Source organism: Pholcus phalangioides, unplaced genomic scaffold, assembly GCF_987345545.1.
Source record: "Pholcus phalangioides strain wild (caught in Gottingen) unplaced genomic scaffold, Ppha-v1.0 ptg000024l_1, whole genome shotgun sequence".
Lineage (NCBI taxonomy): Eukaryota > Metazoa > Arthropoda > Arachnida > Araneae > Pholcidae > Pholcus > Pholcus phalangioides.
The window spans coordinates 1,607,754-1,629,559 of NW_028301616.1; the positions used below are offsets into that span (position 1 = coordinate 1,607,754).

The 21,806-nt window shown below is 38.6% G+C and overlaps 2 protein-coding genes across 4 annotated transcripts in view; both read right to left on the reverse strand.

Moving 5' to 3' along the window:
* The window catches only part of LOC149068557 (pyruvate kinase PKM-like), a 38,819-nt gene extending 29,162 nt beyond the window's left edge, over positions 1–9,657 (reverse strand). Inside the window, exons 1-3 of one of the 2 annotated variants that reach the window (XM_089250604.1) lie at positions 9,114–9,657; positions 8,937–9,029; positions 8,394–8,567 (exon numbers count right to left, since the gene is read on the reverse strand). The gene's annotated coding sequence lies outside the window, so the exon portion shown is untranslated. Of the gene's footprint in view, positions 1–5,536; positions 5,657–8,393; positions 8,568–8,936; positions 9,030–9,113 lie in introns of those variants that run through there. The other variant, XM_089250603.1, reaches the window with a different exon arrangement.
* Positions 9,658–16,970: 7,313 nt separating this feature from the next.
* The window catches only part of LOC149068558 (uncharacterized), an 88,733-nt gene continuing 83,897 nt past the window's right edge, over positions 16,971–21,806 (reverse strand). For both annotated transcript variants that reach the window (XM_089250470.1, XM_089250471.1), the window contains 2 exons: positions 20,485–20,730; positions 16,971–18,470 (listed from right to left, as the gene is read on the reverse strand). In XM_089250470.1, the coding sequence (XP_089106596.1) occupies positions 17,131–18,470; positions 20,485–20,730 (1,586 nt within the window). In that variant the 3' untranslated portion in view covers positions 16,971–17,130. The remainder of the gene's footprint in view (positions 18,471–20,484; positions 20,731–21,806) is intronic.

Below are 21,806 nucleotides of genomic sequence, written 5' to 3' on the forward strand. Positions count from 1 at the left end.
CGATAAAAAGTGAAAAGAGTATGGGCCAAGGACACTTCCCTGAGGAACTCCACTTGTGAAGTCTGTCCAACCAGAGAATTCCCTGTTCACCATAACTCGTTGCGACCTATCTCTTAACCACGATTCTATCCAATTCAGCAAGTTGCCCCCAATTCCAATCTCGTGTAAACGCTTCAATAGTTTGCCATGTTGGACCCGATCGGACCAGGGATGCATAACAAATGCTCATGCACCCCTGTATCCTCCAAGGGCACTCTATAGTGAATTTTTGTGCAAAAAATACCAAAAGATGCAGTCCTTGGCCCCCAGGATGGACAAGGTACTGGATACATGGAGATAATCAGAGGAATCCCACAAGGATCTAAATTAGGACCATTATTTATAATTTTTATCAATGATCTCTGTAATTTAAATATTAAAGGTAAAATCATCACATTTGCTGATGACACTGTAATACTTTACTCAGAAGATGACCTCCCAACACTTATCAACAATATAAATACTGACCTAATAATAGTTCGTAATTGGTTCATTGCTAATGATCTCCTAATCAATGCCTCCAAAAGTATATATCAACTTTATATATCCCTTATCAACTTTTCTTTACAAAATATTCCACCTATTGCCTATGACATAATTTTGCATGAACCAATTTGTACTATCTATAATTCATGTAACTGTCAACGTCAAGAGCAAATATTAATCATAAAATACCTTGGTATTTATATTCATCAAAATTTAAAATGGCTCTCGCATTGTAATTATTTAAAAGCAAAACTCTCCCTGTTTCATTATTTACAAATTGTACAAACAGAAACCATATGTAAACCAATCTTTTTGTTAGTGTATTATCATTCAAAATGTTCTAGTCACACTTACTTTATGGTCTGCCACTCTGAGGTGGTGATTATCTTACCACTATTGCTCCCTTAATTTCCTTACAAAAAGAAGCTATTAGAATTTTGATGGGAAATTTCATCACTCCATCAAATGAACTTTTTCTACACCTAAATATCCTACCCTTAAGGCATTTATATTTTTTTAGATCCATACTAATAATCAAGAAAAACAGTTCCTTTTACCTTTGAATTTGTCACGAACATCCAATACATATAATTTCATATACTCTCTGCCTTTAGTTAATAAAAATATTCTCAAAAAACACATTTTAGCTTCCTCATTCCTAAATTTTATAGTAGCCTTCCAAATGGTCTTATACAGCCATCCACACATTTTCGATTTTTAAAAAACTTCTAAACAATACTTATTTTAAATACTCAATATTGAAAACTACTTTTGATTTCGTCCTCAAATTCACACTCCCTTCTTTGCTATAGATTGACTTCCTGCTCTAAATGGTTAATTTCTCATTTAAAATTCCCTTGTTGTCAACATTCATAAAATTTCACACACATCAGATCCGTTATATATACAGTAGGTACAAATGAATTATATTAATATACAAAGAATATATAAATCACGTATATATGCTGCAACTCCACCACATACATGGACCAGAAATTAATTTCTGCATCATACAAATACAACACCAGAACAGGCAAATTTTTCTCAACAGGCTGTTTTCTCAGCCCAACGAGATGGATGAGAAAAAGATGCCTGTAACAAATATGGATGTCATATATTTCAAAAATACAACTACCCAATTAAAAATGCAATTATAAACAATGTATATATGCATGATGAAATATTATACAATGCCCATAAGAATACTTATGGTTGTCTTATTCTAAGTATGGATAGCTTCTCGATTTACCCCAACATGTTTATCGTATTTCTTTTTAAACGTGTCAATTGTTAGAATTTACTACCTCCGGGGGTAAGCTATTCCATTCATCAACAACCCTATTACAGAAAACTTCCCTGCGACAGCATAACCTCCTTTTACTAATTGATACTGGTATCTCCTTGTAAAAGCAGTCAATTGACGGTTTACTAATAATTCATGGTCAATCCTATCCAATCCGTTGAAAATTTTGGACACTTCGATCATATCTCCTCGACACCTGCCTTCATCCAATATAAACATATTCAAAAAATTAAGTCTCTCTTCATAACTCAAGCCCTGTGTACCAATAACGACATGCATAGCTCTTCTCTGCACCCCTTCAACCAACTCTATGTCCCTCTGTAGGTATGGTCTCTAAAACCTTACAGCATATTCCAGTCCAGGACAAACTAAGCCTCAGAAAAGAAGAAGAATGACTTTAGGAGAACACAAAGAGGCCTTTTTGAAAATGAAACCAATCATCCTATTTGCTTTTTTGACCACTGCTGAACAATGCTCAGAAAACCTGAGCTGCCCGTCAATGAGAACATTCGACAAAGAAAAAAAAAACAACACATTTTCATAATTAGTTTTGTGGTACTTCAGAAATTCTGTCATTGTTTGTGATCGGGCATTTGAGTCGAAATATTTTAATTTGTAGTAATAATAAGACTGAAAATAAAGGAAGATACGTTCCCCTAATTTCCAGAGCATTTTCATTACAAAACATAACGTACATGGCCTCGATGGAAAAATAGTCACTGCATTACCACCGACGTTGATTCTGTCCAGTCCTAGCTGTAACTGAGCATAAATTCTCTTAGATTTTTATGAGATAATAAATATTTATCAATACCAAAATCTTGTTTAAGGGTTTTATACTGGGGAAACTAGTTTGGTTCAAAATGTGTGAATAATCATATTGTAATACTTTGGTCACAAGAGATATGGAGTATTTGTGGGATCCTGGATGCCCTTTATAAAGTTCATTTTACACTCATCACAAATATTGAAGATTGATACCATCCAATTATGTTTGCTATCATTGAATAGTTCCGCCCATTTAATCAAATCCACCAAACATATTTTCGCTACTCTGCCTGATGGCATTTTCAAAATTAGTATTAGGAAGAGCATAGTTTTTCCTAAACATGACAGACATTCTTGATAAACCAAGCTCAAATCTTACAATGGTCCCTGTGTGTTTCCCTTGGGAGGTGTAACAGTTTTCTTCCGAAAATATTTAAAATGACATTAGTCATTTATATATTCAGTGACCCAAATCAGTGCGCCATATGAAAGAACAGAAGTCACAAGAGCTACATTACATTTAAACATTGGATATTCAAAAAAAATCACAGTATTTATGAACCCTGGATACCCATCAGTCAACGCCTAAAGTTTGATTCTACACTCATGTCCATAAATTAAGGATAATGCCAGCTCCGGAAAATAAAGGTTCAGAAACAAAACAAACGTTATCGTTACTTATTCATAAAGCCCATTTATTAAACAAAAGATAAAAAACAAAAACGATGGTGTATGTATGATACCATTCATAAAAACTATGATTTTTGCTCCCTGGAGCAATTGTAAAAAATATTTCCTTTACAAAAACTTACTATTACATGGTTGGTATGATGGTTAATACATTGTATGTCTCCCATGCGATGAAATACAGTCCGTACAACACCTAGGCATGCTGAGTATCGAATTATCGATCTGATCTTGGGGAAGATCACTCCACTCAGCAAGCCATGCTCTCCGAAGTTCCGGTACACATGTAAGAGGTGGTTGACGGGCTGCAACTTGCTCTATCGGATTCAAGTCAGGTGAGAATGCTGGCCATTCCATACGGGTTATATCCTCAGATTCAAGGCGATGTTTGCTCGGTGGGGACGGGCGTTGTCATCCATAAACACAAATTCTGCGCCCATGGCACCCCTAAACAAACGTACATGTTGTTCCAGAATGATGTCCCGATAAATTTGGGCTTTCATGGTTCTGGTTTGAACATGCAGATCTGTTCTGGAATCCAGTATAATTCCACCCCAAATGAGCAATGCTGCACCACCGTAACGGTGTCGTTCAATGATGTTGTCAAGGTGGTAACAGGTACCTGGCGTTCTCCATATGAAAGTCTGACGTGAATCAGACTGCAAGCTAAACCTGGACTCGTCGGAAAACATCACACAAGCCCACTGTGACGATGTCCACATTGCATGTTCTCTACTCCAGGCTAATCGCTGCCGACAGTGAGTTGCCGTGAGCGGAACACATCTGACAGGCCTGCAAGCATATAGACCAATATCTCCCAAACGTCTGTACACGGTTTGCCTTGAAACTGTGGTACCCGTGGCTGCAGATAGCTGACGAGACAGGTCGGATGCTGTGCTCCGTCTGCTTCTTTTGGCAATTACTGCCAAATACCGGTCTTCATTCGGCGTTGTAACTCGGGGGCGACCTGTACTGTAACGTCTACTGACATTTCCGTTATCTTGGAATAGTTGCCAAAACCTAGAGATGACACTTTGGGCAATTCCAAGTTAATCGGATACGCCCACATTCCAGGTGGCCGATAATTCTACCACGTAAAAAGTCATCCACATGCGTTCTCTGTGTCATAACTATTCGCTTATGGCACTGAGTGCCTTACAGAACTCTTGTGAACAATTTCACTTCTTTGCCACCATTCCTTATATACCTCCCTCTTACACTCTCGTCATTGTGACGTACTATTGGCATCATCTGGTGGCTTCCTGAAATTTGCATATCGTTCTTGCAGATGTGTGGTGAATTTTTTCTACAGGTGAAATTTTTACTTTAGATTTCGATTTCCGTGTGATTCTGAATTATCCTTAATTTATGGACATGAGTGTATTTAGCTCATACAAAATAAGCACAAGTTAATTATGCATGTGATTTGATGAGATATTATAGGCACTGATCTAATTGACTTTGTTATAATATTTTAGAACCATGTTCACACATTTATTATTAGTATTTTTAACTTACGTGCTTCTTTTTTTTAAAACAATTATTCTGACAGTTATTTGTTTTTAGACAATCACAGTAAATTTATTAAATTATCACAATTTCCATGAATAAAAAAAACTGATGGTCAATGAAGATAGATGTGCGACTGACATAACTGATTTAACCATTAGTTCATTTTTTTTACTAACGCTAACAACCATGTCACTTTTTTTATGTGTTTCATGCCTAATGTAATTCGGTTCTAGGATCTTTCACAATACTTTTCAGGTGAAATAGCAATGTGGGAGCAGAAATGATTTCTTATTTCCTTTAAAAATGCAGATATTTAAATCATAGGCACTGGAACCTGGGTGTAGAGGCTGTTCGAGCCCCCCCCCCCATAAATAAATTTTATTAGAGGGCTTAATCCAATTAATGAATATACAATGCAATACACCACTCCCCCCTCCTATGTAGTAACAGTTTGAGTCCTGTATATGCAAAACAACTGGCAACTTTCAGTGCCCTTAATGTTTTCTTCATATTCGTGTTTCTCATTTTAATACAGTTCTCATCACCCCACATACTGATCCTGCCAGACTTATAGCATTACAATGATAGTGTGGTCTGCAATATATATCATTCTTCTTTTCTAATGAAAGAAGTAAGACTTATTGGATGGATATTAGAACTAGTTAGAGGGACAGAAAACAATACATGGTACCCCACATGTTACAAGATTGAACACAAGTAGCATGTAATAATAAGAAATACCTATTTGTACAAAGGTCTTAACAACTAGCTGATGCGAAGATGAATTCAGGAAAAAAGAAAAACTGCCATCTCTACGAGAAATTGAACCCACGTTCTCTCACATACTGAGTGAGCATGCTAGACCACTAAGCTAGAGAAGCAACAAACTTCTTTTCTTGTATGCATTGAAGTGCAGTATGTACGGCGAAGTCAGAGGTTGCACTATATTTTGTGATCGGCAACGAGAAGAAATTTTGTTGATAAATTTGTGAAAATCCAGCACAGAAATGGGATGAAAAGAAATAGTAAACAAATAGGCATATTTACAATGGAACTTTGACATACGAGCATATCCTAATTGGAAAATACAGAAAATTCCCCCAACAACCAAATACTAGACTAACAAACATGATACATACGAAAGCGTATTCAATACACAAAAGTTGTGTATTGAATACGCTTTCGTATGTATCATGTTTGTTAGTCTAGTATTTGGTTGTTGGGGGAATTTTCTGTATTTTCCAATTAGGATATGCTCGTATGTCAAAGTTCCATTGTAAATAGATACAACCTTAACAACATAAATATGTTAGGGGCCACACATTCTGCCGCTGTGGTGGTCGAGTGGTTATAGTGATGGACTCGCGATGCGAGGATCCGGGTTCGAACCCCACAGTGGTGGTCGGCTGAAGTTGGTTTTCTGTGGTTCCCAACTTCAACAATACACAAAAGTTGTGTATTGTTACTGATCAAGTTGAACAGCATTGCTGATTTTTGTATAAGACGAAACTATTTTTAGTTTACCTGATATATACATCACTACTACTACATTAACCATACACACACCTTGTACACAGTCTTCTGCAGAATTTCTAACAAAACAAATCGGTATATACAAATACAACGCCACAACAGGCAAACTGCCCAACGAGGTGGCTGACTTAAGAACATCATGGATCCCCGAGCCATTTTTTGGAGACTACTTACTACTGCTACCCCGCCCACACACCCCCCCCCCCGCGGCACCCCCAACGAATCGGTACATGCGGGAATGTGCGTGTACGTGTAGTGAAACCTGACGTGAAGTTTTTTGTTTCTCTGTAATGCTTGTTATGTGTAGTGCTGCCATCTGCCACCAGTTTTTCTAACTATGAGTGAAGTGTTATGATTGAATGATTTATCGTTGTAGGACTGTTGCTCTCTGTGGCAAGACTTTTTAACGGGGAGATCGGCTCGCATTTGCGCCTTGAAGTTGGGAACCACAGAAAACCAACTTCAGCCGACCACCACTGTGGGGTTCGAACCCGGATCCTCGCATCGCGAGTCCATCACTATAACCACTCGACCACCACAGCGGCAGAATGTGTGGCCCCTAACATATTTATGTTGTTAAGGTTGTATCTGTTTCATGTTCTGCTAATGCTAATAATTTCACATACAATAAGCACAAATCAATTGGGGAAAAAATTAATGCTCAGGTTTGAAGAGGATAATTTACCTATCTTAAAAGTTCCTTGTTGCATAACTAGTGAAAAAATATTTGCATTCTAAACATTATAATTGCAATTACATTCGCACATCACACTATCTACACTTTTCAATACCTTCATTACATTAAGAATACATTTTTTTCCAGATACAGATTTTTTAGGCATTGAAAATTTAGCGCTTGTTTTATCGCGGCATAGTGTGACCTGACATCGCTGTCTTTTTCCTGGTTGCAGTAGCAGGGCCGTCATTTCAACTTTTACTGGGGGGGGGGCAAACTTTTTCCAGAGGAGCGAAGAACATGTACTCAATGTATTTATATTTATATATATGCACCATTTTTAATGTATTTTCAAAAGTCAGCCCCCCCCCCAAATGACGGGCCAGTGCAGTAGTGCTTCCTGTTTATTGTTAGAAAAGTTCTGATTCCTGAACCAATAAGGGTCTCCAAGCTTTTTCACTAATTTCAACAAGAAAGAAATTAACTTTCTCAATCTTTTTTTCCCCTACAAATCGACCAAGCATTTCTAGAGGAGAAGTTAAATGTTGTGCAAAACAAGCACTGGCAAACAAATGATATGCACACAGAATGTTTCCGAGCCACCTGATCAATTCTATACTTCATTCCATCGTAAAACTACGGTATCAGAAATTTTTGTCACTGAGAATATATATTTCAATGCATTGAACGTAGTAAAAGAATATTTCCCTTCTTTTGCAAAAAAAAAAAAAAAACCTAATTGTAATGCTTTTATGTGTAAACACGTCAAACACGTTCCATACAAAAGGTGTCCCTAATGAATTTCACATGAAATTTCTTTTCGATCTTCTATTATTATACTTACCAAGGTAATATTATTCTGCTGCAGTATTTTAGCAAAGTCTTGATGAAGAAAAACTCACCACTTGTTCAAATTTCTAGTAGTTTTCAGGCAAGATGCAATGATTTGCATCACTACATTTTCGGTCATACTAGTATATTTTATAATTATTCTATGATTAAGGATGCTTTCAATTAACCAAAATGAGCATATCTCATATACCGCCGAAATATTTGTTGCACATGGCTATGGAAGTGCCTATAATGTTACCGGTCAATTGGACCGGTGATGGTCCTCCTATAAAAAATTAAAAATATGTCTGCCAATTTTTTTCCCCAATAATTTATGGTGATTGGACAGCATAATATTTAAGCATTTTAAGGAAAGTCATGAAATTTCAGCATTCTAAACGATCTGGTTTATCATGAAAATCGAATAAGATAGGAAATTGTCAAAATGACCGGCATGGTGCTTTTAGTGTTAAGATTTTTCAAGATTGAAAAAAAAAGTGTTTAGTAAAACTAATGTTAGATTGTTACTATACCTGATAACAGTATTTTATTAGATACCTATTGAGGGACAGAGTCACCAACATTTCTATGAAGTGTTCTGGATGTTTTCACCCCAACTGTCTCGACATGAAATCCAATTGATTGCAGCTCTTTTACAGGAAGCATTTTATGCCCATCAAACAAGAATGCTGGCTTCAGCATACAATCATAGATGTCCTTGTAGTCTAAAGTCTGAAATTAAATTATCAAAAATTTAAGACAATAATACAGTGAAACACCTATGTAAAAATACAGTAAAACCACTTTTGTGGACACCAGTGATGACAAAAAAATTTGTCCGTAAAAGAAGGGTGACCGTTAATCAGGTGTTTAAAAAGTACACTTTTATTATGAAGAGGGGGAAATTATAATTTGGCTGTAAGAGAGGGGTGATCGTATCTGAGGGGCGTCCGTTAAGAGGGTTTTTACTGTATTCAAGGGACCATAGAAATGTATCATTATATTGGTATTAATTGGTATTAGGTCATACCAATATTATATAGGTGATTATCATTGTATAGAATTTTCACTGTTTACAGAGTTCCAAAGATTTTCTCTTACCAAAAATTCATCCCGCTTAGTACATATTACAACAGCGTGGGCTACTTTTTACAGCACTGTATGGATCGTGGAAGATAGCCACTTCTTCTTCAACTGAAAATAAAAGAAAATCAACTGCTAAACAGTATATGCATAATTCACACGCTATTCTAAAATAATAAAGGATATTTTTCTTACTTTTACAGAATTATTAGTTGCATGATATTCCAATAGGAGGGATTCAAGAGACCCTCATCCATTTTGGAGCAGTAAACTTTTATTTTTGGAGCAGGATTCGAGTGAGTATATAACCCGGAGAAAAACTCGAAATCGGAAAATTCGGTATATAGCCTTTTATTTAGGGACTTCGATAGCCTGCAGGTTATACCAATAACAGTACAGGACTTTTTTTAGCCGCAGTGGTGATCGATTGGTCCTTGTGATGGACTCACGTCACGAGGTCCCGGGTTCGAACCTTACCGGCGCCACAGTGGTGGTCGGCTGAAGTTGTTTTCTGTGGTTCCCAACTTCGAGGTGCGAAATGTGAGCCATCTTCCCTTTTTAAAAGTCTCGCCACAGAGAGCAACAGACTTGATGATATGTGTGGTATAATAATAATTATACAGGGCTCTCGGCTACTATGACCATCATATGTGTGGTATGACAAAATTCAAAACATAAACTTATGTAAATATGGTCGGTCTTGACTCACTATAGTTTCATGTGTAAGCTGCTGTGACCTCTACGATTTTATTGTGTGAAAAATATTTCTTCAACGAAGAGTTTACTGCCATCTAATTTTTAAGGACAACACTAGATGCAAGCTTTGTTATCTCTTTAAATATCAGATGGCAGCAGTTGTTGTACGATTTGTTTCCTTTTTTATGATGTTTTCTCGTCTGCCGATAGATAGCAGTCCTAATGTTTAGATCAGTGTTTCCCAAAGTGGGCAATATCGCTCCCTGCTGGGTGATGGAATGGTCCAGGGGGGCGATAGAAGCTACGGATTTAACATAGGATCCTATGGTTTCCCTTGAGTTTGGGGGCGATGAGAGAAAAATATTTCTGAAGAAGGGGGCGATGGAATGAAAAGTTTGGGAAACTATGGTCTAGACGCTAAATTGATATTCGAGAAAAAGAAACTAGTAGTGCCGTCTTAACGGCCCGGGCCCCGGCCCAGGGGCCTCAAAAGCAAATTACACTGGAACAGTGTAATACTCAGGAATATTCTCAAGTATTATTTCTCAAGTACTTATTTATCAAAAAAAAAAAAAAAAAATTTTTTGCTACCCTTTGGGTCTCGGGTGAACTTAAGTCTTTCATCACCCACCTCGTTGATCTTTATTTTCTTTTTCATTCGCAAAGCGCACTACTGCAACAGGAATTGGCAGAGTCATGATGAAGGAGGTTTGATGGGTTATAACTACCCATTGGAACCCTGTCTCACCAATTATGGTTTTCGGTTTTCGGGGTTGAAATTTTCAAGGATTTACCAGGTAGGGCCTCCGAAAAACCACTTGGCCCAGGGGCCCATGATACTCTTAAGACGGCCCTGAGTGCCGGGCCGCAAAATTTCAACATCAATTATTATTATTCAATATAGCAATTACATTATTCTTCCTGAAAGATAGCTTTGGAAGAACTTTCATAGTCAATAATGGCAAACATTATCTAACGTGCACCCATCAGTGAGAGCCCCAATTCCGCAAGGATAGTCCCACAGCTCTTCTCACTTTATATTAAGGACAATCCTGCACCTCAGGTAGGAATCCTAGCACTTTTTGCGGACGATGCCATCATACTTAGCAACCATAGGAATGCTGATAAATGCCGTGAACATCTTCAAGAAATCGTCGAGGACATTTTGAGGATTGGCGTGGCACATTAAGAAGAAATGTAATATTGAGAGGATTATAAGATTAAGAAAGAAAAAATATAATATTGAGATGAGAATTGAAATAGAAATATAATATACCTATTTCTCCTCTAAGGTGTGGTGAACAACGTCATCCACAGCAAGTGCCAATTTATTTGGTTCGCGAGAAAAACAGACCTAGGAAACGTTCCCATTTACATCGGTAGCGCGACCGTGGAACCAGTAAGAAAAGTGAAATGCCTAGGTGAAAAGTGAAAATGCCTATATCAGGGGCGTAGCCAAAAATTCCGTTCGGGGGTGGGGGGGGGGACCAGAGTGATGGAACAATAGATTTGGCCATCTTTTTCCCTTTTTTCGGTCATTTTCTCACATTTCGGGGGGGGGGGACCAGATTCCCCCCCGCGCGTACGCCCTTGGACTATATTCTGGCCCGGCCAATGGCTTTTGGTTCACAGATTGACTATGTCAGCCAGGTCCGTAAGTAGAGGGGTGCGGGAGGGGGCAACTGCCCTGGGTGGCAAAATTTAGGGGGCGGCAGTTTTAGGCGGAAACAAAGAACACCATATTACAAAATTATCGAATTTTAAAGCTGTGGGGGTGGCAAAATAATGTTTGCCCTGGGTGGCAAAAATCCTAGTTACGGCCCTGATGTCAGGAACAAGGTCACCCAAGCCTTAGGCATGCTGTCCAAAATGAAGTTTCCTCAAGCTCGTCTCGCCTTAAAGTCGTACTATATATAAATATATACTGCGACCAATTATGACATATGCAGCCCCGGTCTGGGGGCCTACGCAAGTCATAGCAACATGCAAAAGCTACAATCTCAGTAAAAAAAGATCCTAAGGTCTCTTGTGAGGGCTCCTACATTTAAACGTGTAGCTGACATCATGAAAGTCCTGGGTATACGCCTTATACTGGACTTTATCAAAGAGCTATCTAAAACCCACTATGACAAACTACAGAACTACATACTCATTGCACACAGAGAACCATACACCGTAAGCCAAAAAGGGTATTAGTGCACACTGACTGGACACTCTACTGATAAAGAAAATTATGTATTTAATTATTATTTCTGTGTTATATATCAGTCAAACCTCGTTAATGAGTCACTCTCGGGAGAGCGAAAATATGACTTAGTAAGCGGAGTGACTTGTTAAACGGAGTAAGCCATAGCTGTGCTAGTTCCTGCCTGAGGAAAATTGGGACTTCCGAAAAGTGATCCGGTAAGCGGAGTGACGTGTTAACCGGGTGACGCACTAACGAGGTTTGACTGACGAGGTTAGTGCGTCACCCGGTTAACACGTCACTCCGCTTACCGGATCACTTTTTGGAAGTCCCTATTTTTTTCAGGCAGGAAATGGCACAGCTATGGCTTACTCCGTTTAATGAGTCACTCCGCATATCAAGTCATATTTTTGCTCTCCCAAGAGTGACTCATTAACGAGGTTTGACTGTATATATAAATGTTTTCGAGGAAAAAAAGAATAAAATTAAAAAAAAATGAATGAATAGGAAAAAGATAAATTGGAAAAATATTGTGCATTTCTATTGTTCTCTATTGGCCATCCTATTATATCCCACTTTATCTACTTTGCCACTAGTATATTGTACTGATTCTTGTTTCCGTATGTGTTATCTCTATATTTTATACGTGCTGTATGGTTTTATTGCAGTAGAAGTTAGTTACCTAACTTGTTTCCTTGTAGCCATTTACGAAATGCATATACAGTCGGACCCGCTTACAGATGATTTAGATAAGATAACAAAGAAAAATTCGTATTTCAAAACTTGCTTAAAATTCGTTATAAAAGCGTACTTTGCTGAAATCGGTGTTCGTTATGAGCAATCAAAATAACGTAGAGATGCAATACAAAATTTAAGGGGCGAGGAAAACTTCGTTGTATATGAAAATTCGTAATATCCGTGTTCGTTAAAAGTGGGTCCGACTGTAGTATTTATATTCTCTATCGTATTACTACATAATATTACTTGCTGATGATGTAAAAAGTTTTCATGTTATAAATAATGTCGATGACGCTGCTAAATTACAAGAATCTATTAACAAACTTAATTTTTGGTGTGTAAATAATACGTTGTATTTAAACATTGATAAGTGCAAATTTATTACGTACAGGAGGAGGCATTCTCCACTTATATGATTACAGTGGTCAATTACTTCAAAGGGTTGATTGTGCGAAGGATTTAGGTGTAATATTTCACAGTTCTTTTTCGTTTAACCAACATACTAATTATATTGTGTCTAAAGCATCCAGAAGTCTTAGTTTTATAATTCGTAATAGTAAGCTTTTTCACAATGTTGAAACTATCTTGTTGCTTTTCAATTCTTATATCCGCTCTGTTTTTGAATACAATGCCATCATTTGGAATCCGCATTGCTTATTTAATATAGTTAAAATTGAACGTATTCAAAACAGGTTTTTACGCTACGTGTATTTTTAGAAACATCAGTCATATAATCATCACTTATCAAACGAAATACTTCGCTCATCGTTCAGTTATGATTGATTCCCTTGAAACTCTTAGAGCCCTGACAAGATTTTTTGTAAAAATTCTTCACTTTGATGTTTTGATGCACCTGATATTCTATACAAATACAAATACAACGCCACAACAGACAAAATGCCCAACGAGGTGGCTGATAAAAAGATGCCCATAAAAATATGGATGTCATATATTTCAAAAATACAGCAACCCAATTAAAAATGCAATTAACACAAATTATAATTTGTGTAATGAGGTTAACACAAATTCTGAACCTCATTACTTTTTATTGCCCACGAATCAATCTTAAATGCCGTAATCTTTTTCACGTTCCTCCGTATCGTTCTAATGTTTTGGAAAATTCTCCATCGTAACCGATTTCTGAAATGCAGTAATGATGATGTATATTTTTAAACTTTCATCTTATGTTTTATTTTATACATATGTATGGTTTTAATCTTTCTCTTGTGTTCATATATGCAAACTGTAACTGGGCTTTTGTCTGTAGTTTGTATCTTTAAATAAATAATAATATGTCTGTACTATCTATAATACCCGGCGTTGCCCGGGTTTTCTTCAATGAGGCTTTTTTGGATCACGTGATATCTCCCCCTTTCTTTGAGGGACATGCAAACCGTGTCCAAGTTCACCAATATGGCGACTTCCTACGCGATTCATGAAAGAAACAAATCTAGATTTAAAGAAATGTAAAAATAAATATACATATATTTCTTTTTTAAAGGGTGCTAGGTATTTCGACCCCCCCCCCCCGAACTTATCCATCTCTGCCTGTGTCTGCTTCAAAAAATGCTTAATTAAAGCTGTGGAATTTCTTCGATGTACTTTATGGACCCATAATTAATTTTAAAACAATCTAAACTCTATGGATTTATGCAGTTGAATATTAAAAGACAATACCGAGACATTAATTTTCATGCTGAGAAGATATAAATAAAAAGTTGAAATCAATGTTATTGCCTGGATATCCAACTCTAAAGTAGGTCCGTCAAATTACTTCATATTTAATCTTCTGGGCTTCGTATATCTCTAAGCGAACTCAATATTTCAAAAATTGAGTATTTAATACAATTTTTGAAATTATGATGTGACAAAAACCCCCGCCAAATTTCCGCATTTCTACATTAAAATCGGTAATTTTGACACTGATTTCTATGGGGGATCATCTTTTTCCTGACCCTCAAAGTGATGCTGATGATGATTCTGACGACTATTGAAAATGTGGCACAAACCATTATAAAGGCATAAATATTATACATATACTGACAGCGTTGAAGAAATGACAAACCATTATAAAGGCGTCTTAAACGCATTGCTAGGGAACCACGGTAACCAAAGTAAACGTTCGGAAAGTGATTGTTGAGGGCCAAAAACCATTGTTGCCCTACGGGTTTTCGCCCATTTGGGGCATTTGCCCTGCTCTGATGAAATTTTAAAGTAATAACCTATCGTTTAAGTCGGGTCCCATTTGGTATATATGCAAAATTTGGCGACGATCGATCTAAAATTGTGGATTTGTATAGAGAACATACACACATTCAGACAACTGCAGGGGATAGATAATATTATCTACAATTCCGCAGTACGTGAGAGGGCGATAGCGAAAAACCATCGGTTCAGTTGTGATGAAGTGAAACTAAATAAAAATAATGCAAAAGTTTTTTTTGTTCGTAATGGGAATCATTGCTCTTATATCGAATCAAAGTTTGTTCAAAATTTTTGCTCAAAATTTAAAACCAGTCACTAGAATAGGTCTAACTAGAATATACTAATGAAATAGGTCTAGGGTGATCGTGGAATGATTAGATCTGTGTTGTAAGTGGTTGGAGAGGAGATCCGACGTATTAAAATCTTTCCTCGGAAAATTTTAACGTGGTGCCAGTCTAATTAATTCTTAAACCTCCACATGATTTCTAAGTGGGTAGGTCAAGGGGAGGAAGTGTCTATCGGCGGTTAAAGGCGTGAATGTGCTGGACGTTTCAGCGTCGTGTACTGATGGTGGGGTTTCGATCTTAGGGGGGAGGGGGGTCTTTTGATCGGGCTAGAAATAGTCTAAAACCAATCGATCACCAATCGGCAAAGTCTAATACCATATACTGACGTCCGGAATGAAATCCAAATATTAAAATGTAATATTTTTACTTCCTAAACTTTGGAAAAAATATTGTCACATATTTTTTTCAGCACATTGAACCTATGCATATAATTGTCTGTGTGTACGTTCCCTATACAAATCTACTATTTTATGCCGATATTGCAGGTCTCAACAATAACTTTTGGAACGCTTATCTTGTTTTTTGTGGTCCCAAAAAAATTCGTTTCAGTCGCGTTTATCCTCACATCGATTCGTAAGAATTCAGGTTCGAACCCCGTTATTAACGGCACAGTGGTAGTGCGCTGAAGGTGATTTACTACGGTTTTCGAAGTATGAGGAGCGAATGCGACTAGGTCTCCCATTTCAAAAGTTTCTCCGTAGATTACAGGCAAACCTTCAACACGATAATTACGTAACATGAAAATTAAGGCACACATCTGCCCTTTTCCACTTCGAAATGCACTGGAACTTCGGTTTAAGAGTGATTGATTGATATTGGTGACCGGTTTTCCATTAAAGTATAGCATTAAAGAGAAACAATATGATGTGATATTAATAAATATTTTAGGAGGAATAATATTATAGTTAAAATGTCGAATTTGCTCAGCACCTCCTAGTTTGCCTCCGCAGTCTGCTTGTGACGTCAGTTAGTAGTTCATTTTCGCTCAGAATATTCAGGGAAAAAAATTCCCTGCGCGTGCCAGTATCATCGTTGTGAGGAAAAGAAATGTTCTCGGGCTCAGAATTGACGATTTCTATGCTCCACATCCAATCACTATGCGGTGTTTGTGAGCCAATCAGGAAGATTCTACGCCAAAATAAGAAGAAACGAAATAGGATGCTGTGTTTCAAATGGCAAACGTGCTAGGTAGTCTGAATGACGTTTATGGTAAACACTGCAGAGACCTTCTATCTCTAGGAGATGTTGGTTTGCTCCGTTGCTGTTGATATTACTTTACAATAAACAAATAATGTGTTAAAATTTTGGAGTAAACTCTCGATATTTTAACCAATACGCTCATAAAAGATTTATTAATATCATATCATGTTGCTCTTTTCATGAGAAACAGTTTAAACCAGTGATTCCCAACGTGGGCGTTAACGTCCCCTGGGGGCGGTAGAAACTACGGGTATAACATAGGATCCTATGGGATAGATTCTGTTGGGGGGGGGGATGGGAGAAAAACATTTCTGTAGAAGGGGGTGATGGGACAAAAAAGGTTGGGAAACTATGGTTTAAACGGTCCAAAAATGGTTCTATATATTGACATCTGGTATGATTTTCGAATGTAAGTACTCAGATATGTAATCATTTACTTCCAGCTATGGAAGTTTACTTCCATTATTAAATACTTAATTTAAATACTTAATTTACTTCCATTACTTCCATCGATATGGCACCAAGAATGTGATGCTCACGGAAAACTAGCCCAGTGGTCCGGAGATTGACCTTATTTATAAAATCTTATGTTCACTGTAAATTTACTCGAAAAAATCAATTCAATAAGTAGAAAAAAAGGGGGGTCTCACTATATATAAAATAATTGAAAAAATTGGCAAGTAAATTATGTCCATTTAATACTTGTATTATTATACAGATTTCTCTTTTTTGCAATGACAAGAAGATATCTACTTGTCATTTCTCCACGGATTTAAGTACCAAGTTTTTGTTTGCTTTTTTTTGTAAACAAAAAGCCACACCAGAGGGACTACTGTCTTGTTTAAGTTTCGATGCTGGTGCTCCTTTGGATTTCTTCAGCAGCTCCGTTGCCTTGTAGGTTGCTAGAAATGCTCTTCTTCGTCGGGGATATTATCAATGGCTGGGTGTCACTCGTCGGTGTACAACAGTCTTTGGTGGGATGAAATGATACATCTTTGTCCGATGCAATTTTTTTTCTCGAGGAATACCAGAGGCTTCCCCAAACGTTCGGTGCGGGGCATTTGTCACCGCCGCTCGGTTGTGGAGCCCTCTGTTGATTGGTACTGCTTCCGGAACAGCCGCTGTCCGATCCCCTGGAAGTGAAAGACTGCTGCAGTCCACCGAAAATAGCCGAGGCGAGATTTTTCACTTGGGCTATATTCGAAGATTCCGACCTGCGGTCGTCGGTGGCGGAATGAGGTATCTCCGACGGTCCCGATGACGACCTGCGTAAGTTTGCGCTGCTCCGATTCGTGGAAACGTCACAATCTTTGGTTCTCTGTTCTACTGCTTCGGAGGGACCCTTCGACGAGAAGGAGTTTCCGTCACAGAAGGATTTAGAACGAGGAGGTTTGCTTAATGAAACAAGCTCATTGTTCGTGTTTGGAACGCGATTGGATTCCACACCTGGTCTGCCGGGATCGACCAGATTCTCGCTCATTTGGAAATCCGATTCCTTGGCCCTTTCAGCAGTAACGGCTTTCCTGTCTTTGTTTTCGGATACTCCCGTGCAGCGATCATTTTGAGAACAGGAACAAGCTCCCTGACACTCGCATAGCGAGCTTTCAGCTGCTGCTGCTGCTGAGTTCCTGGCAGTCGAGGACATCCTACTTCGGTGCTTCCAACCTCCAACTAGACTAGACTGGTACTTGTATGGCACTAAGCTGTTGACTGAAGCGCCCGCGGTGGCGATTCTTCGGATTGTTTTCCAGTTGCTCTCGTGAGGATTCGGCCTTTCGGATTGCGATGCGCAATTCGGACCAGAACTGGCAGAAACCAAAGCCGTTGGTTCTGACTGACGGACAGTGATGGTGCTGCTGGTATTCTGCGGGGCTTCGTGAACGGTCTGTGGCTCCTCGGTTTCTTCCGGTAAGGCCACTCGAAGGATAACTGGTTGAGCTTCGTGATGGGATGAATTGATTTGCCTAGAAGGTTTCTTGCGTCTCGTGCGGGTTTTCGCGTTGCCTTCTGGTCTGCGATCAGGTGGTGACGATGAAGTGTTCGTTCCGTGGTTGGTTCCCACACTGCTGTAAGCCGGTGGAGGCGGCAGGTAAAATTTTATGACGTCGTCGTAAGACGGCGGGGGGTCGTACATTGGAGGATCTGATGGCACACGATGGTGGTGGGCGGCATTTTCCGCTTCTGGGGAAAAAGAAATTTGAAATAAAAATCATGGTTTTTTTTTATTCAGATCATAAAATTAAATCGAAAGAAAAAGGGGGAAAAGTAAACAAAGAGAGGAGGCCTATGTGTGTGATTCTCATTTCGGAATTTTCTGAGCTGTCTACAGCCCATTATAAGGCCATGAAACTCTGGGAACGTCTTCATGAAAGAACAGGAAAAAAATTGAGGCTCCTATCAGGGCCGTCTTAAAAGCATCATGGGCTCCCGGGCCAAGTGGTTTTTCTGAGGCCCTACCAGATAAATTCTAGAAAAGTTTAACTAGATCTCATTTTCGTGAGGCCCCTTTACTCTTGAGGCCCCCGGGCCGTACCCGGGTGGGCCCATGCGTTAAGATGGCACTGGCTCCTATACGTTTACCACTAGAGGGCGTTTTCAATGCAAAATTTAGTTCACACATTAGCGTTTTACGTGCATATGACGAAACTGCTCAAGCTTCTCATGGCACAGTATCTAAATATTCTCAGCGGATCCCAGGGCCGGACAGGCAGGTGCGGTGGGCGCAGCCACACCAGGACACTAAATTTTAGGCGCCACAAAACGGAATAAAAATACTTTGATTAGCGATTGCATTGATTGTCACAGTTGGACTTATTGACAAAACAATAGCTTAAAATTCGGTTCAAGACAGGGAACCCACAGGTCTGGCATTTTGACAGACCCCCCCCCTCTCCGCAAGCCAGGGCCTGTATCTCATTTTTTCGGGTCCTGAGTAAAAATTTATGTGGGGGAAGAGGAGGGCTGTTCCCATAGCTGTACCTATATTGCTAAAGGAAACCAATTTCAATACTCTGAAAATGTATGGGAATTTGGCATGTACCCTCATTAGCCCATGCGAGAAACAGGCCCTGTCCCCAGCCAAGAGTGCACGTGATTTGGTGCCACGGGCGCTGGAATAGGAAGAACTCTATATTATTCTCCCTTTAACGACGTATTCAAAACTACACGGGAGGGGGGCAAATTTTGTACTTGCCCCAGTTGAAAGAGTATTAAGAGTTACAGCTCAGGGTTGATAATCTAGGTAGATATCTAGCCCTGACAGCCCTTCCATTGTGGTGCGCTGTAGACATGGCTCTTACATCTTGCAGTAGGGTCCCTACTAATTGATGGCAGATGGTGGCACTACACATAGCAAGCAGTGCATAAAAACAAACTTCACATCAGGTTCACACGTACACGCATATTCCAACATGTACCAATTCGTTAGGAGTTCCGCAAAAAATGTGGACGAGGTGCATGTGTGGTTTAGTAGTAGTAGTAGTAGTAGTATTATGGTCCCTGGGCTGTGATCTTTGGTGGTCACCGGGACAGATATTTTTCACAGCCCCCATATAGTGAATTTATAAAATGAAACAAAATTGTTAAGAATCGTTCCATTCCCCCGGGCTGGAGACCCGTCCGTCTCACCCCTTTTGTGGGTGGTCATGACTATAGATAGATATAATGGGTACACTTGCAATTTTTATCGTTGGGCGGTAAGTCCAAATTTATTGCCGAGTGACTTTTTGTACCATATATATATAAAACGTCGTTAACTCCACTTACAGTCAGGGATTCTTGAGCTATGGGTCAGGTTCCAAACTGGATTCGCAGGGGCTTTCTAGACGAGTCTACAGCTCCACTTAGCCAGGGACTTCCTCGATGAGTCATATAACTCATAGCTATAGATCGTGACCCAAAATTGACTCGCGGGGGGGGGGGAGCTTTCTAGATGAGTCATACAAATCCACATAGAGCTCTGTGGTAAGACAAATAAATGCACTTATTGCGACACTGAAATTAAAAAAAAAAAACTGTCCTATGGATTGCTAAGGGGATCTTGTTGATTTTGGGTCATGGCTCAAAAAGGACAAGAACCCCCTGTCTTTGAATAACATTAGGGAATAAACATTTTATGGGAATAAAAGAGTATCCTGAACAGAGAGAGAGAGACAGAGACAGAGAGAAAGGGGGAAAGAAAAACGTGATTTCTCACCAATGTCAGCACTTATGGTTTGCAGAATTTCCCGACTGATGTTGTCATCCTGCCTCTGCTTGTGTAATTTGACCAATATAACCACAGTCGTGAGCACGAACATGCCTAATCCAGCTAGGCTAGTAACTAGAATCAATGTGTTGGTGCCCGTGTTGTTGCCACTATCCGTTTTAGGGAAATAATAGTTAGGCGTCAGTGTCCTCCACCAGTTTGCATCTTCAGGTGATGGTGTGCCTGGTTGAGAACCTATGGAAAATATATATATCAGGTAAAAAAAGTATACGCATTCACATTGAATCCATTTTCATAAATCTTCTAATACACTGGTTTCCAAACTTTATACATTCTGGAGCGCTTTCTAGAAGAACATTTCATGACGATGCACAATTATTAATGTTTAATAGGAAACTATATAGCAAGATATTTATGTTATGTTTAAGCTAAATGTATGTCTGCATCAAGGCTAGACAAATCGCCGAAAATTCACATGCTCTGTCGAACATGTAACTTTTAAGATGGTACTATATGCCCAAATCGATATTTTACATGCCCGACAAATAAAATTAAATGCTACCACTGGATTTACTTATTTCCAAAATTAAAAAATGATTTTTATTTGTATAAAAAACTCCAAAAATGTTTAAATTCCAAAAAAGAAATCAAGGTTTTGAGGGAAACACAAAAATTGAAAAGCAATGGTTTTAAAGAAAGAAAGTGTTGGTTTTTTTTTGTATATGCTCCCGTCGGGTATGTCGGGTGATAAGTCCAAGCCTGGTCTGCATTAATGCAAAATAATATACCGGATAATAATTTAAACTTATACCATTTTTTAACCTTTTAAGCGGTTTTTAAAATTTTCCTGATCCGCATTATAACTGCTACATTTGAAATGGCGGAACCTCAAATTGGCACATGTTTTAAGAAACGTTTTTTCCGATTGAGAGCAGATATTTGCTTCTCTCTCCCCCCCCCCCAACAAGAAAATTTACTCCGCCCATCGCTTTTATTTCCCTGACTATGATACAAAAACACCTGCCATGTGTTGTAGCTTTCTATAGGGAGAGAAATACAAATACTTTTTTTTACATCATTTATACTGAGGTATATTTCTCTATTTTTCTCGCTCCTTCTAATCTAAAATTGAATTGCTGACTCCGCCCACTGCAGTTGATTGGGTGGGGGAAATGGAAAACATGTTTTATTGTAAAAAGAGCTTCGTTGCGTTTCTAGAAGACGAAATATCTCGGGGTGTAAGAAATAAAGCAGATCAAGTTTGACAAGATAGCTCGGGATTGTTACTGAAAGGGTTAAAAGAGTTGAAA